At 38.5% G+C, this 17,741-nt stretch overlaps 1 protein-coding gene across 1 annotated transcript; it reads left to right on the forward strand.

Moving 5' to 3' along the window:
- The first annotated feature begins 670 nt into the window (after nucleotides 1-670).
- TMEM38B (transmembrane protein 38B) lies at nucleotides 671-17,222 on the forward strand. The gene is made up of 6 exons (XM_064501225.1): nucleotides 671-876; nucleotides 7,592-7,748; nucleotides 10,693-10,877; nucleotides 11,942-12,029; nucleotides 14,064-14,181; nucleotides 15,812-17,222. Exons 1-6 carry the CDS (start codon nucleotides 771-773, stop codon nucleotides 16,019-16,021), a joined length of 864 nt encoding a protein of 287 aa, XP_064357295.1. The 5' UTR covers nucleotides 671-770; the 3' UTR covers nucleotides 16,022-17,222.
- The last annotated feature ends 519 nt before the right edge of the window (nucleotides 17,223-17,741 follow it).

Here is a 17,741-nt window from a genome sequence, read left to right on the forward strand (position 1 = left end):
CTTTCTTCTAGCTCTATGACTGCATGGGTAACAATAATCCAAAATTACTCTCTAATAAATGAGACGATTGAAATGCCTCTTACGACTTTCATTAAGATGGTCTTAACAGTGCTCAACAGGACCATCGCAAGGGCACTGCACCGAGGGAACTATCGGAAGAGAAACACAGCAAGCTTTGCCAGAAAGAGGGTGCAGGTCTGCAGAAGTAGCTGAAAGCAACACAGACTTGCAAGAGACAGCGGGGCAGCAAGGGGAAAAGGGTGGCCCAGAGGCAGGAACGTCTTATGCAGACTCTAAAAACTAAAAGAGGGACTAAAACGTTGAAGACAAGATCCAGAAAGAAAAGACAGCCACCGGAACCGTTCAGCACGGTTGGAAAGCCGTTTATTTGCCAGGGATGGCTCTACGCAGCGACCCGCAACCGCAACACACACGAGCTGCTCTTGCCCTTGAGGGCGCCCACAGGATACCGCCCCGCCCTTGCCTCAGCCTACAGCGCATCCTCAGGCTGAAGAGCCAGAAACACAAGTTTGTTTCTCGCTGCGGGAAACCGCCTCACGGCGGCTGGGCACCGCCGCCCTCCCATCCCCGCCGCCCCTCCCCCCGGCCCGCCGTCCCGCGGCCGTTGGGCCCCGCCGCCCCGCCCCTCGCCCCACCCGCTCCTCGGCGGCCGTTGCCGACGGCGGCCGGCAGGGGTCAAGCTTCCTCCCCCTCGCCCCCCTTCCCCGCGGTGCCGCCGCCGCTCGCCCCGGCCGCGGACGCCCGCCGCCATGGAGCTGTGGCAGGTGCCGCTGCTCTTCTCCCGCCTGCCCATGTTCCCCTTCTTCGACCTGGCGCACTACGTGGCCTCCGTCATGGCGCTGAAGGAGCAGCGCGGTGAGGGGCCGCTGGGGCGGTTGCGGCCGTTGGGGCGGTTGGCGGGGTGCGCGGGGCAGGGGGAGCGCCGGGCTGGCGCAGGCCGCGCGGCGGCGGCCGTCGGGCCGTCGGGGCCGCTCCGCTCCGCTCGTTGCTAGCGGCCGCCTTGCCGCGCAGGCTCTCCTCGCGGGGCTGCGGTGCGGCTCGCTGCGGTGGTTGGGGCCTGGGCGGCAGCCCGGGGGAGAGGCGACCCTGCGTTTGCCAGGGCTTCGCCACCCGCTGTGGTGTAGTACTGGCCCCGCGAGCGGTGCTGAACACCTCCTGGGGCTTTTCCCTGAAGATCTGCCCGGTCCAAGTTGTAAAATTCTAGAGAGTTTTTCCATTCCCATATATATACATGGGAATATATATATATATATGGGAATACATATATACGAATATATATATATGTGGGAACATATATATGTATTTAAGACTGCAAGTGATTAAAGCTCAGCTCCTCTGTGCACTCCTGCAAAGTGTCAGGCAGCTTGGGTTGTGCTTGATGTAATGAAAAGTTTACGAGCGCTCTCTGCAGCCTTTGAAATGAGAGCTGCTCAAAGTGAAGTCTGAGCTTTTACGTAAAAGTATTGCATGAATGTGGGTCTGGTCGCTGGCCTGTAGCCAGGTGCCTACATGTGACTGGCGAACTTTGCTGATGCTGGTATGACCCTCTCAGTCTGCCCATGCTTGTGTATCATTTTCAAACAGTGATCCAGATGTTCTTCATTAATCTACGAGGAAGACTGTCTACAGTCTTCCCCAATTGGTCTATCAAAAAATATCATCCAGTTGGCTGCAAAAATCACATAGGAGGTGTCCTGTCAAACTTTCCTTGCCTCTTCAAAACTTGAGAAACTATTGAATCAGCCAGGAGCTTTGTTGAAAACCCTGTTGCAGTTTTAGATTAAAAAGTCTCAAGCATAAAAGGAGGGGTGAGACTATTGAGGTTAAATTTATACATGCTGAGAAGGAACACAGAGAGCAGACCAATAACTTGCTCTCAGACGACACCTGAGAGGTGAGAGAAGAGTTCCTCAACTCAAGGATTTCCTAGTTATGCAGAAAGCTGTTACTACAATTCTCTATCTTGTAGTAAATGTATATTGAGAATCTAAAGGGCTAGGGCAGGGTGTGTGTTAGTATGTTAATTTTCTTGCTGTACACATGTAATATTAAAAAGAAAAAAAAGTTGCACTCCCAGAGAAAAGCCTTCTGGATTTTGAATGAATGCATGTGATGACACCTCAGGTCCCATTTATTCTACTCTAAACAATCTTTTTCACTATTATTAACCTCGAACCTAGCTTGTAGTTGTCACAAGCATAGATACTAATCTTGTTTCAGTGTTCAGAATAACTGCTTGTGATGTTGGATAATCAGTGGAACTGTGCATCCCAGGTGATAACTGTTTAGGAAACTTACATGACTGTAGTGCAGATTTGGGAGTTTCTGCTGCTTCAGGTTTTTAAGGCTCTGCACCATCTGTTTATTTAATGAGAGCCTATTCTTTGGTTACTTCCTAAATGCCTCAAGGTGAACTTTTGCTTCCTGCTTAGTAAGTGCACTTAGAAAAACATAAAGACTGATTGTGTGCTAACATAACAAAATTTTGTTACTAGTGCTGAAATTGTTTCTGGGTGCTGACTTGTGACATGTTTAGTCTAACTGTTCTGTAACAAAAGAAAGACTTTCTATCTAGCAGTGTTTGACATTATGTTGTACTACCTTTAAACTTCCTTCTGGAATGCACATAGATGTGAACACCAGGATGGGAGGAGTTGTTCCACCTTGCTGATCTCTTTAATAAGACAGCATTTCTGGACAGTTGAAGTACTGTCAGTAGCTAGTCAGATCTGTATCAGTAATTTTTTTTTCTCTTTTTCAGCCTAATAGTTGGATAGTTCAGAACTTTTAAGTATCCTCTAATACTCATAATTATTATCTATCATTCAGATAATTTTTTTTACTGATTCATTACTGGTCTGTTGCTCACCTGCAAGCAGTCTGAACATTGTAATATTAAATCATAACTGAAAGAGAAATAATTGTAAAATACTGAGAATGAATAGTATTCTCATTCATTAATATTCTCTAGGCCTTATCATTTTTTTGTTTTTCTTTTTTAGAAACTTAAAGGGTAGATGTATTTCATGGATGGATAATTGGGATTCTGAGCAAGTGCTAGTCACAGGAAGTGTGTGGTAAAGTCAGAGTGACATTTGTTTTATACCAGCCTGCAGTCTTACTAATATTCAGACTCCTAAACTGCTTAAAATCAGATTCAGTATGGGTATTTGTGCCATGGATGGGCACATACTACTTGGGAATTTTCTAGTCTTTTCAGCAAGATTTTCTTGCTGTCTCACTAGTGCTAGCGGACTACAGCAGTGACAAGCAACATGTTGCTTTGCATGTGTATTAAACTAAGAATTCTTGGTTAGAATATTTGAAGTTGCTTTGGAATTAATAATTTGTAACTCAGTTAATTGTGGAAATGGCATTCTTCTTTTTTGGAGATGGAGGGACAGCACATGCTATTGAGGAAATGTGTCAAAAATTTGAAGTTTCATCATTAGATATGTTTCTTTAAATACAGATAATGTTACTTAATTTGGGAAGAGAAACAGGTTTTGTGACGGGCTGAGTGGTAAAACTCTTTAGCTGCGCTTAACCAAGGAATATGGTGGTTTTTTTCTTTCTCACAAATTTTCTATGGCATAATCAGGTTATTCGAAGAAAACTAATGTTTTCTGGCATTGTCTTGCTAAACTAAATCTGACTTTTTAAATGTTTTAGCTTAATTTATGATACAGGTAGTTAAACAGGAAAAGCTTTTAGAAAAAGTTTGCTAGAAAACTTTTAGAAGTCTTTCTAGTTTATTCTTTAGGTGTGTAAGTGAAATAGCCTGACTGTACTTTTAGAACATATTGGAAAGGTTAAAGCAGATGTTATCCTGCTTACAAAAATAGCTTGCAGGCAAGGTTTTTTGTTATTATAACAAAGGAGCAACATCTAAAACTGCATTCAGCATTTTGAAACCTTATCTTTACTTTCTAAAATACACCATTTGCAGAAGTAGTGGCCTTTTGGCAGATCATATCCTGCATGGTTGCATGGTGCCTCATTTGTTTTACAGGATGCTTCAGAGGACAAATATAGATGACCACTTGTTTGATCATGTATGCCCTACTTAAAACTGAATCAGTCTTACGAAAGGCTATCTCCCCTTCATAATTTAGACAGCAATATTGAGATGCATCTAAACTTAAAAAGCAATGGGACGAAAAATGCTGATGAATAGAATGCAATTACAGAATTGCAAAATACTGGTGTCTGAGCCAAAGAAATTCTAATGCTGCCTAGTACAAAAATCCTTAAATCCCATAGAGTTATCAGTCTCTGGTCCTTTAATACTTAATAGTTCAATGAAGAGATTTACTTGCTTTGGTGTGGAGCTGGCTTGTAGAGGGCAGGCTGGTCATGCAGTTCACTTGGTTTCCAGCTGCTCTGCTCCTCAAGGCTTGCCAGGAGCATCTTTGGAGGTGTGGTAGAGCTGTCAGCAAGAGATAGAAAGTAGCTGATTCTTTCTTTCCATTATAGCTGCTGCTATGAGTGAGGAGGAGATGAAATAAGTCAAACTCACTCTGAATGCAATAGAGCTCTGGTGTTGGTGCATGCCCTTTGCTAGGCAGCGGTGGAGAATCTAGTCTGCCTGAGCTTCAGCAGGTTTGGGGTCTTTGCTGTTGTTAAACACTGCTGCTAAATAGTATCTATGTGCTCAGTCTGGTAAGAATTTGTCTGGAGCGTCTCTGCTTCAGAGCATCTATTGCTGTCAATAGGCCATGGAACTTTAGGAAAGTAATTCTTACACATGTGGCCTCAAAAGAGGAAACTGCTTGCTGTTAGTTGTGGTGGAAAGGAATGGTGGAGAAACACTGACTGGTGAAAAAAGGAGAAGCAAAGACGGTTGAGAACAGAACAGGTAGCTAACTCCAGTGTTTCATTTGATTTTTAAATCTTTTTTTAACCTGACCTTCAGTATATGAATTGAAAAATCATTAAAATATTTTTCATAAAGTATGTAGGAGAGAAGACAAATTGGACTAGAAACAGTGACATCAAAGGTACAACAGAAATCAATTTAATCCTTGTTGAGTCTGTTAAATGAGAATCATTCTTCCTTAAAACTAGTGTTTACTAGCTATGTCCTATTAATTGCAAACAATATCCATGTATGTAAAAAGTTAAATACAGTTTGCCAAATTTAAACAGACAGGAGCACCTGGAATTATTTCCTTTCCTTGTGTTATAATTTGGTCAAAACAGTACCTCTTGAATATCTTGTGGTAGAGAAACTTTCAGTTCACTAGCTCTCAGCCGTATTCCAGTTTGGGATAATGGTGGTAATCTGGTGATTCTGATGGGGGCATCGGTAAAATGTTTACTTCATTGCTAGGGCAAGGAGAAAATCTTACTAATAAAACAAGTTGTTGCACTCCCATCTAATGACAAATATCTGTAGTGTAAGGTTTTTTTATTTCTTTAAAGTCGTCTGGAAGCTGACAGTTCTTGGATCTGGAACCTTCTGTCATGATCTGGGTATCAGTTTCACCCCAGGAACAGATTACTGTAAAGCATTCTGTATTAAATCAGTCCAGGAGTTAAAGCTTGTGAATAATGCAACAGCTGATCTATTAACAGTACTCCACAGTTCTAGCACATGGTCACTGTGGCTTGTGATTTGCATTGGCTGCTTCCATTAGCTGGGTTTTCTTGTTCTCTGTAAAGTCTGGGATGTTTCTCCTTAAAATGGTAACTTTACTCTATAATGCCATAGCAGCAATTAAAGTGGTTACCCAAGAGAGTACTGTTGAGTGTAGGGGAAGGATATTGTATTCTAATAGTTCTAAAGGAATTCTGTCCTTTCATGCTAAAGCGAGTATATAATAATATTTGTAGTGAGTCTGTGCCACCAAAAAAGGGAATAGCTGTATGTGGGAAGGAAGCAACCAGAGTTCTTAGGAATCATTGAGTTTCAACTTACTATATTTTGCATATTTTTTCTGAATGCAAAAGTTGTCTGCAATTTTGCATAGCTTATTTTTTTTTGAAGAAGAAATCTCAGTATCATAGGCACAATTCATTAATATTCTACAAGTGTTCTACCCTTTTCAAATATGTTGGTGAAAGTAGGTCTACATTCTGTTGTACGGGATCTGGATATAATGGCCCTTTTTTTTATCTTTTTACATCTGCTGTTAAGTAACATTGCCAATGTCACGTAATTTTCTCCTGTTAATGTTTTGTACACAAACATAATTGTTACTGTGTATCATCATTTCTCTAGAATAGCTAAGTTAAGTGGAACTGATTTAGAACTCCAGGTATTGCAGTATAGAGAATAAATCATGAAATACTTACCTATTTTAGATATTATTTTTTATTCCTATAGTCTGTCATAATTGGAAGTGCTTTTCTCCGTAAATTAGCTCTTACATGGGAGGAGGACAGATGATGCTGGAATATTTGATATCTGTACCAGCACTAAAACTGGAAGCATCTTATAAATACTCCATCTGAAATGAATTACAGAGACAGTACTGTTTTCCCTTTGACATATTTGAATATGTAATCTTGGGTAAGAACCTTCTTTTTCTACAGAAATTCTTGAAAAACCAAAAGCTTCTCCATTGCTTTTGTGAACCAAAAGTCAAATTTCATTTTGGGGCAATTAATAGGTTTCATTTTCTACTTCTGCGAACTGTAACCTGTGAACTATGGAAAATGGAATCAGTTCAAGCAAACAGAACTCTTCATCTTTGTGAAGGGGAAGTTCTGGCAATATTGACTTCTGAAGTGGAGGGAAATAGCAAAATAACCAGGTGTAGATATTTTTGGCTTTGATAAAGTGGCATTTCTTCTTGGAACTGGTTAAGCTTTCCCAGTACCTTCAGCATAGTTTTTGATATTGGCAACTCTCCTGGATACTTGAATTGCAATTTAAAAGGGATAATTAATTTTACAGATAAATTAAAACAAACTATTAAACTTTTAATAACAAGGTAAGCTTTTATTTATCTTAGAACTTTCGGTAACCTTTGCTCAGGAGTGCAGGTGAAACAGTATTTGCTTGATTGTTTTGGATAGTGCTTTCATTTTTGCCAGCAAATACAGAAATTTAAGAGGAAAGAGAAAAACAGTGATATTGAATTCAGAAACACTTAAAAGCAGAAATAGAAGTTGTAAAATAACCCCAAAAAACATACTATGGAAGGAAGCTGTGGTAATAGCAATCCTGTCTAGTTCAACAGAGCCATTTGTATATTTTTAATACAAATTTGCAGGCAACTTTATACCTACAGTGAATTAATAGCAGTGAGCTCTCTCACCCATGCTCCAAAAGGTGCTTCTTCCTTGTAGCCAAATAGGTGTACTGAACCCACCCACAAAAGTTATTCAAAGAACACAAAATCCGTCTTTCATTTTTATGTAGATAGTGTATGCTTAAGTCAGTGTAATCTCAAGTTTTCCTTTCATGAAGACTTTTCCTGTGAAAGGCTACAAGTCTCTGCAGGATTTTTCATGATGTAAAGAAGCAATGTGGAACAGTGTGACTTGAAAAATACTGACTTTTAAAGATAACATGATTCTCAGATGCTTACTTCTGTTTATATATCTTTTCCCTTTGTTTCAGGAGCTGTGGAAGTGTCAGTCCGAAGTCCGTTTGCATGCTGGTTTAGTGCTATGCTTTATTGCTTTGGTGGGTCTGTTCTGTCTTCCTTGATGCTTGGAGAACCTCCAGTAGCATTTCTGGAAAAGAACACAAATATTCTTCTGGCATCTTCAGTCTGGTAAGCAGCCACAATTGAGTTAGATGAATACTCTTGATTTTGAGTAACATATACTTGGACTGTATATAGTAAGATGCTTTTCCCCCCAGCTGTTGTTTAGTGAATGCTCAGTTACTGGACTCTTTCATTAGATTTTTATAGTATAGTGATCAAACAGCTGAAAATATTATTCCAGAATAAAGTGGACTTCAATTATTGCTTTTCTGGATATAGATAAGTCTTAAACACAGTCTAGTTTTTCAACAGCAGCTCTAGAAGACCAGAATCTGCCTGATGAAAAATTTTTGAGCTTTTCTGTAACTGGGGAACTCAGATGGGGGTCTTATTTCCACTCCTCTTGTCTCTGCTTCCTGACATCTTTTTATTTTTTCTCTCTTTTGTCCTTTCCCCAGTATTTCTTTCCTAAATGAATGGGAAATTAGGAGTTGTAGTGAAAATCAGTAGAGAGCTGAATGGGAAGCTAGGTATGTGAAAGAGGCAGCTGTTTGGCTTATTTTGGAATTTAAAAATAGCAGTGGAGTTATATCCATATAAATGTGGCCTAGCAGTGCGAGTGATTTGTTCCAGAAAGTGCTCTTAGAAAAAACCCTCAAACTTAACAAAATTTATAAGCAGCAATATATTTTTGCGTCTAAAAGTCTAAATTACTATCTTGGAAAAGAGTTGTCTGCTTTCAATCTTGTCAGTATCTGTTCTGTGTAGCCCTTTGGGTTTTATAATTGCAACTTCATTAAAATGAAAATTTGTGATATACATTTGTAGGTCTTGGCTTCATGTTGCAGTGGAAGATACAGACAGATTTCACCTAAGCAAATCAGTGAAATGAATAATGTGCAATTAAATAAGTGATACTCGTAAAGCTCATAGGATTTGCTTCTGGTTCATATTAGTCTGGAGTGCTACAGGCAACGCCACTGCTTATTTTTAACAAATGACACTTAAGTACATGTAAACAAAATGTGATTTTAGTTGAACTTAACATTATAAAATGTGACTTGCTGTGCTTAAATAAAATGAGTTTTTTATGAGAAGCGGTGAATGTTGTGAAATATTTTAAGATTTTAGTTTTACAGAATTATCTCTTCATTATAATAATGACGTTAATTCTTCGTCTTAGATCATGTGAAACAAAACCCCCAAACTTGTACACAAAACTAAAAAATAGGAAGGGTTGTGCTACGCTTAGAAGAAGCTCCTGAATAGCTTGTAGGACAGCGACATCTACTGGTAGCAGTAGATGCTAGCGGTATTGAAGGCTATGCTGTGGTGAAATAGCAGTGCTACAGGCAGGCTATGCTATGGTGGAACGGCAATGCCGGGTTCAGTCCAATTGCCAGTGCTTTGATGTCCTAAATCTGCGTTCTGCAATTGGAAATTAATTCTGGTTATTGTTGTGAACTGAGTACATGGCTTAAATGACTGTTTGCAGTAGCCATTGAAAAGCAGCAGCTTTGTCTATATATGTATCTTTGACTCCCATTTCAACTGAAGATTGGTTGAATACAAAGGCAATTGAATTTACAGTATGAGAAGAGGGAAAGGAACATTAGCAGTTCAAAAATAATGCTAAATGTGAACACTGCAGCAGTATCCAGCTATTAATGTAAATTCTGATAACTTTCTTGTATGCGAGAAATAGGCTATTGCATCATACATTCTGGAAAGTCCTGAAGAGAAATAGCTATAGAAGCTTTTAGAAGCAGTGGTAAGGTACTGTATCAATTGCAGCAAAAGCAAATACCGAACTAGGACTTCAGCTAAACTTTGCTTTTCTGTGGAGGTATCTTCTTGACATTCTCTTGTAAAAGATAAGCATTTTTCCTGAAAAAGTTGAGTCCGTTCATACCTTCCAAGCTCTTGAACCATGAACTATGACTCTTCCTAGTTGTGGTGTCTCCTGCTAGTTTTAATGAAGTAACCTAGATGAGAGGTGCATCTCTGACTTACTGCCTGAGGACTCAGGATAAGGATGCAGCCTTAGAAATTTTTGGTAGACAGGATTGAGCTGAGAAGCCTAAACCAAAAGGCCAGTGTTGTTTAGAAAATGAAAAAGTACCGTTCCCATCTTTTAAAGGCATTCTCTGCCATCATTTCATTATTGCTTGCGTATTTCTGTGCTGAAGTAACAAAAATGCTTTATCTTCGTATCTGCTGTCCTTGAATATCTATGGAAGAACTGAATTTTCCTGTATGATTGAAGAGATAGAAGAAAACATAATATAACCTGATCTTTTAAAAGTTTACTGTCAGTTTAGGATTTCAGTGTTAGCCGTCTTGAACAGTACTTTGTTTTAAAAACAAGTTGATAAAACATATTCTTAAATTTTCTGTGCTGCTTCAGTTGTGCTTTTCAAACTTTAAAAAAGGAAATATGCTTGCAATCAGCAAGCTGGAAAAACCAGAATTTGTTGTTACTAAGATATGAAATGTGTTTGAAAATAGCTGTGCATTTCATCTGGCATGACAATAAGCAGTGGAGACAGTCTTGCTGAAGTTACATAATTTTATGTCCTATTTCAGTAGGAAAGCATGATGTTAGAAGGTAACTTACCATTTTTCTGTAATCCTGCAAGAAAACCAAAGAAAGTCATACAGTAATTTAATAACTTGAATTGTGTAAACATGAGATATAAGCTGTAGAATGTTTGGTAAAATATAAAGCCTTTACTCATGTACTTTAATGGATTTTTAAAACAGAGCTTCTTTGTGACAGTGGGGCACTGAGAAGAGTTTCAACTAATATATGTCTATTCTGGTGCAAAAAGCTCAAAAGTGTGTTTGAAATTTGTTCTACTACAACTAATTTGAGACAATGAGATATCGGTAGTGTATCAAGCATCACTAGTCATATTCAAAAAAATGTCTTTAAAGGGTTGTTAAGAAGTGATTTCCTTAGTAAAGACACTTAAAGACTGCTAACTAGTTTTCTCATTTCAATTTTCAGGTATCTTATATTTTACTGCCCACAAGACATGTTCTACCGGTGCTTTGCGTTTCTACCTCTTCGGCTTCTGGTTGCAGGAATGAAAGAAGTGACTAGGACTTGGAAAATAACAGCTGGAGTTGCTCATGCAGACAGTCACTTCAAAAATGCCTGGCTTGTTATGGTAGCTGTGGGCTGGGCCAGAGGTAACATGCACAATGTCTTGTTCTGATGAATTGTGATGTTTTAGAATAGTATTTAAATGTCTAGCCCTTCAGCTTGGCTGTAGTGCTGTTCCTTGCTGTAGTGGGTATGATAGACCTAATATAGTTTGTTATCCCCTCAAGGGAAAAAGTCTGTGCAGCAGGGTTTTTTTTTTCTGGATTAAGGGTGGCATTGAATGGCTTTGAGGGAAGTGCATCTTACGCCTTCAGGCGGTCTTGCAAGAACCTGTAGGATGAGCATTTGATGGCAGTAAGGAAATAGATCTCTCCTGTAACTTCAGTGCTATAACTAAACTCTCCTAGGAGTGTAGTTCCTCAGAGCTGTTTTCCTTGCATGTGACTGAAGAAGAGAGCTTGTTTTTCTAAGCATTTTGGCTTGCAAGCATTAGCTGATTTAAACACATGAAGGAACTCTCTTGCCTGCCTTCTGTATTTCGAGTATGATTCTGGAAGCTAACTTCATAGCAGCAAAACTTACAGTGGCATAGTTAGAACCACTTCAGGAAATAGTAGTGTGACTCTGATTCTATTTACTTCATTTTGTTCTGCTTTGGGAAACAACGTATTGATGTGATGATGGTCTAACATATTTTTCCAGTTTATGATAGAGATCAGTCTTGTTGGCCAGATTCTTATCATGGCAATTTTTTAGTGTAAAAATACACATCCACCTTTTCTTGTGGAAGCTCTCCACTATCTGTACTTAAATGACCATGTAGGAAAGGAATGATGTAAGCTTTTCTGGAGATTTATTTTGGCATTTGAGGCATTAAACTTTCCAGCGATGAGTGTATCCATTCCAGATGTTTATGTTACCACATGAAGGTGAACTTGAGGTTCTTACTGAGTTCTTGCTGAACCTCTGAGGTTTCATTTTGGTCACTCAAGTCATGAACGTATGAAAGATTGGATTGTGCTCTGTAAGTCTGAACTTTGAGTGCCAGTTATGGCACACGGTATAACTGCAGTTTTACTGGAAGCAACAGTAGGCTCTGCAGTAGTGAGAGCATGCTATCGAGGCTTGCTGTAAATCTCTGCAATTTCAGGAGCTGGTGGTGGCCTAATCTCTAACTTTGAGCAGTTGGTGAGAGGAGTGTGGAAACCTGAAACCAATGAACTACTGAAGATGTCCTAGTAAGTTTTTTAAAAAGGCTGCAATATGTCAGCAGTTGTCTTGCTTACTGCTTATGTTGAGTCTAACTTTTAGTGGTTCAGATTAAAAAAAAAAAAAGAGAGATAACAGGAAATGTTTATAATCTGTGTTTGATGTATATTTTATAAAACATTAATTGGTAAACTTTGATCATTTTAGTGAAAGTTTTATTTATTTTAGGGTCACAACAGAAGAACACCAAATGGGAAAAGTCAATAAAATTGTTACTGGAAAGCAGTATTGAGTCAGTAGGAAAAGCTGCCTGTGTCTTGTATGGCCATGGCCTCGTATCCAAACAAAAGGCCACTGGTTCCACAAATATACACAGGCAGCTTGCACTTTTGATGCATGTTCTGAACTTTACTGGATGGCTTCCTTTGAGGATTGTCAATCTTTCTCTGCCAGCATTGTTCTCAAAAGATATTGATAATTAGAGAATGTACAAATCGGTTATTCAATACAGCAAAAATACAGCAACATCTTTTGTGTACTGCAAGACAGAAAATGTTACTTCTCTTGCAGAAGCAAAGTATAGGATATTAAATGGATCTCAATTTAGTTTCTATAATAAAGTGAGAATTGAGACAGACTAGAAAGCCACAAGTTACTGTTGTAAATGGAGACAAGCTCAGCATGGTCATTTCTTAAAATTCCCTTAATTCTTCCCACGTGACTCTCCTGTCTTTATAAAAGATGATTTAAAAAATGGTATCTTGCTTTTCTACAGCCAACCTTAGCAACAGAGAATGACAGAAGACAAATTTATAGCCTTTCCTTTGGAAATATTTTAACTTTTTAGAGCTTGCGTTAATTGTTGGCTGTTTCTGAAATATCAGGTATTAGAATTTCTCTCCCCCAGCCAGTACATAAGTGGCTGCAGGCTTTGAAACATACAGTGTCAGTAATGTTACTGTACTTAGCAGATGCAGAACTACAGCAGTGCTTACTGACTGTGCCAGAACTTGGACATATTCTCCTTTCCCTTGGCTGATGTAGTTTAAGTAGCTCAAAAGTTCTTTTCTTTAATTTGTTTTAATAGCTTAGGAAGATTAAATGGAAATTAGTTGTGAAGTTAAATGGATAAAACACTCTGCAAACAGATGAAATGCATGTGTATACAAACAGGGTTGTATTTTTGAGTTCCTGATCAGGAATGCACTGATGCAGTAAATAGACAAGTTATTGAAGAAACAGTGGGGAATGTGTCTACACTAGATGGTCTGTGATAACAGGAATTACACCCTTCCATGGTAGATGCAGCTTAAGAAATGCACAGAATTTTTCTGCCAGTATTAGTACTGTTTTCAAATGGCTTGAGATAGTTAATCTAAGCTCTCTTATTGTTTTACTGTGTATATATCATGGGATTTCCCACCACAGTGAAGTTAGCTATAAGATGTACGTCTTCATGTATCTCGAGTCAACACAGCTGTGTTGGCAAAACTTAATAATGTAGGCCTGGTTCAAGTCAACTGGAAGCTGACTCCGGCCTTAGAACTGGTTGGGTGTCGTAGTGGACTGAAACTTAAACAAAGTTGTTCTTTGACACCTGCACCAACTGCTTGGAATAATTAACACCTGGAGTATAAGAGAGCAGCTTATTTTTAAATTCAGTCCAAATAGCCAAACTTTGTCATTTAATTCTTCAGTGGAGTATATTGGGAGAGAAGGAAGGGGAGCAAGCTGGCATACGGTGTCTGAATAGAGGCATTGGGATGCATTTTCATTTGAGAAGGATGTGTCAAATAAAAAGAGTCTGCTGGGTATATAAAGTAACGGTGAACTTGATACTTGTTCTTAATATAGAAAGCGTAATACTAGTTTATAGAGTGAACCTCTTAGTTTAATAATAACTAGGTTTTGAAACTTGTCACTGCATTGTTACCATGAGTTTTCATTTGTTGTAGTCAGAAATAACTGTTTTGCCTGCTGAGAAGCTTTCTTGCTTTCCAGGCCATGCTAGCTTTCACTGTAAAGTAGAGAAGAGAAATTAACATGATTTGTTTAATTTGCAGCCCTGTTAAGGTAACGTTGGTAGGAGCAGTTCTTTTCACGCTGCAGCATAACCAGTACCTGCCAATAGCAAGACACAATCTCATGTTTTTATATACCGTCTTTCTTGTGGTCACCAAGGTAAGAATTTGGAAGAGTTACATATAACCGAATAACTGAAAATATTTTCTCTTGGTATTTCAGAGAAAAAAAATATGTCCTCAAACATTGTACCACAAAATAGAATGCTTGCTTCTGGACCTGGAGGACACCTGTTAGCTATGTCTTAAGCCTATGCTCAGTCATCTGTACCTAAGCAGAGCAAAAGACCTACTCTGATACTGTTCAGTGTATGGGGTAGAAAAGGGCAGGAATTTTGGCACCTTGCAGTTGATATGCCAAACTTATATGTCCATAATCTCAAACAAAGTTGATGTTTGTGGAAAGAAACTCTCCTCTGCCTTTTCCTAACTGCTTAATCCCTTCCTTTGAATGTACGCAGGCACCGGTAGGTTTGCAAAACAAACCAGCTAGGTACTGATCAAGCTTAAAGCATTTGCAATGTAAGTGTTTGGTGGGAACAGAAAGTACACCTTTTGAAGTGGTTGTAATTTAAATTTTTAATACAAAATAGATACTAATTCTTCACTGAATCTTTTGATCTCTTCAGTTATGTTCATCTCCAAAATGATGTCTATCTTCAGGATTCTTAGCTAATAAGAAAAGCATAGTCTCTGCATTAGGAAAAGCATAGCAATTTTAAGAGCTTCCGACTTGCTATTAATGAACAGACTAGAAAATGTCTTAAAATAGTGGCTGACAGTCTCCTTTTTGTGAAGTAACTGGAAAATTTAATTTCAGAGAAGTTGCTTTTGGGAGCTATGACTTAAGGCTGGTGCTCAAGATTCTTCATCAAAACAAATAGAAGCATTGCTGATCTGAGGATGGTTGGGAGTAGAGAAGGAAAGGAATGATATTCTGGAAGTGACAGATTACAACTGTCTTCAGAGACTGGCTTCCAAACTACACATCAGTGCATGAGTTTTTAAACTAATAGTCATCCTGTCAGTTAGGAACTTGAGCATCCATTTAACTAGTCAAGCAACAATTGTGGATCTGGCATAGTCCTGCAGTAGTGTCTTGTTTATTTTAGAAACGTCATGTCTCTGGAACTGCTGCAGTACAAACTGGTTCAATATCTGGATCTACAAAACAGTTTCTCTATCCTGTGTCTCTATCTATACTCCTAATTATGCATCCTAAAGAATTCCCATCTAAGTAAGTGTTGCCAGCCTCAGCTTTATGTAATGAAAGAGTGTGACTGGAATTCTAAGATCTGGCTGGGCTTTATTTCTGCATATACATTTAGGTATTTACACATCAAATTGCTTCGATTATAATTGAAATAGCCACTCTGTTTACTGTTTTTCAGTCAAGCAGGATGCAGAACTTACACATAAATATAACTCTTCATCTTAGTTGTATGACATTAAAAGTGTTGTATTCTTAGGATAATTTCAGTAAACTTGCACAGAAAGTTTTTTGTGTACATTGTGTATAGCTGTGTGGGGAGTGTAGGCTGGAAAGAAAAGCATTCTTTGATCAGTTTGGGCTGAAATGAAATGAGCACATTTCTATTCTTGGTGGCACAGCCTCCTCATGCTTATATTGGAGGTTAGAAATGCCATACATTGGGTCAGTACTGAACTTGTTTTCAACCAGTGTGAAAGCATTAAAGCTTTTAATGTAATGTGACCCTTGTTCTTTACAGGTAACAATGATGTTGACACGATCTGCAACTTCTCCATTTGCTCCCATTGAGGCTGCATTAGGCCATATGTTCTTTGGCATGCAACAGACACCATCCAAAGTGAAGGGTGAAAGTGCTGTATCTTCCAATGGCTCTTCAGTCTGCGAACAGTCTTCCTCTGGACAGCACCGTGATGGTGTTAAGAAACGACAGGCAAAGAAAACAGAATAAGTGGATTGAAATCCTTGATAGTCATAACCTTCGAAGATGTTCGTATTTCAAATTACATCGACTGAGAAATTTGTTAAATGCATGTAAGGAGAGAACAGGGCTGTATACTACTGCAGTGTTGTTCACCTTCAGAATGTCTTTTGTAAGCTACTGTTTGTATGTCTAAATGCACATGTTGGGTTTGTAAGTTTAAAAAGTACCAATTTTTATAGTGGTTATAAATTTACTAAATTTTATATTTATGAATAATGTTTAAATACATGCTGAAAAGATAGTTTCAAAATGTGACAATCAGCTTATCTTTTCTAAGATATTACTTATTTTACCTCTTCTTCCTTTTTCCTGATTCTTATATTTCATTTGAATAACATGGACTTGCACTGCCAAGTGTTCATAGTAGCTTGTCCCAAATAAGAAAAGCTTTAGCTAGTCTTCATCTCAGTAAGACTTACTCATGTTGTACTACAAACCCATGAAAATGACCAAACTAATGCCTTACCTAGAGAAACAGCTGAATTACTATTGTAATTCACACTGCACTGGTCTAGCCTTTTTTCATTTGTTCAAGTAAATATTTTTCACATTTTTCTATTTTTCAGAATAAGAGTGAATTACATGGTACTTTAAAAAATCTTTACAATTGGCAGATAGAAGTATTTCAGTATTCTTCTTGTAGGCCCACTCTGACACTTTTTTTGTAAGCATTTGATATGTAGCAGTTTTTCATATATAGTATGTGGTTTGTAGTATCTTTCAGTTTGACTGGGATGAGGTGCGTCCTTGCATGTAGTTTTATCCAAGCATATACACTTTTTTTCCTGTAAAAATCAACCTTTTCTTAAAAAGAAAACTGGACAGTATACTTTCTTTTTTTTCTTCATGGGTTCTGTCCTAATATGTATCCTGTTAATAAATATCAATGCTAGTTCGTTACAGTTACCTCTGCTGCTGTTGGGGAGGAACTACTAATATCAGATGCACTGGAACTATTTGTTAGCACTTGCTGAAAACTGCTTCTTGCCGCTCATTACGTCTTTTTTTGCACATGATTTGTAGCAGCTGTAGCAGTCATATACACTTCAGAATTGAGATCTGTGGTGTTTTAGAGATGTTGTATTTCGTAAGAATAGAACTTTTCAGAGGAATCTTTCATTTGATGTGCCCTTTTTTAGAATAAATTAAATGTATTTTTATAAAATAATCTTATTTGTCTTTGGAGAGTACTTGTTAGGAAAAGGAGACATTTTAATCTTTGTGCAGGGATGCCAAGGAGAATCCTGGGAAGATCTGATTTGAGAAGACAAAAAGTCCAGTTGCAGATACACATTTAAATTTAGAAAAATCTGCCCCAGTGCTGTGCTTAAGTAAAATAAAAAATTACCCGAGAAGTTTCTTGTGCCTGTGCAGTCACATTTCCATAGTAGTGACCAAAACCGCTGAACTTCTCAGTTTGGAATTCAGCTTTATAGCAAAAGCACAGTACCTTGAAAACTAAAACAACTATTTATTTCAACATATAAGAAAGGCAGGGGGAGGGGTGAGAACCCCACAAAACTCTGGACAAAATAGGAATCATATTTCTGACATTTTACACTGAAACTCTAAATCCAGTTATAAATGCTTGGAGCACTTGCTGACAGGGCGTCTCAGTTCCTTGTAGCTTGGTATGATGAATGTATGAATAAACTTGAAGCTGGCAACTTTCTAGTTAATGATCATA

The sequence above is a fragment of the Dromaius novaehollandiae genome, chromosome Z (assembly GCF_036370855.1).
Source record: "Dromaius novaehollandiae isolate bDroNov1 chromosome Z, bDroNov1.hap1, whole genome shotgun sequence".
In the NCBI taxonomy this organism is placed as follows: Eukaryota; Metazoa; Chordata; class Aves; order Casuariiformes; family Dromaiidae; genus Dromaius; species Dromaius novaehollandiae.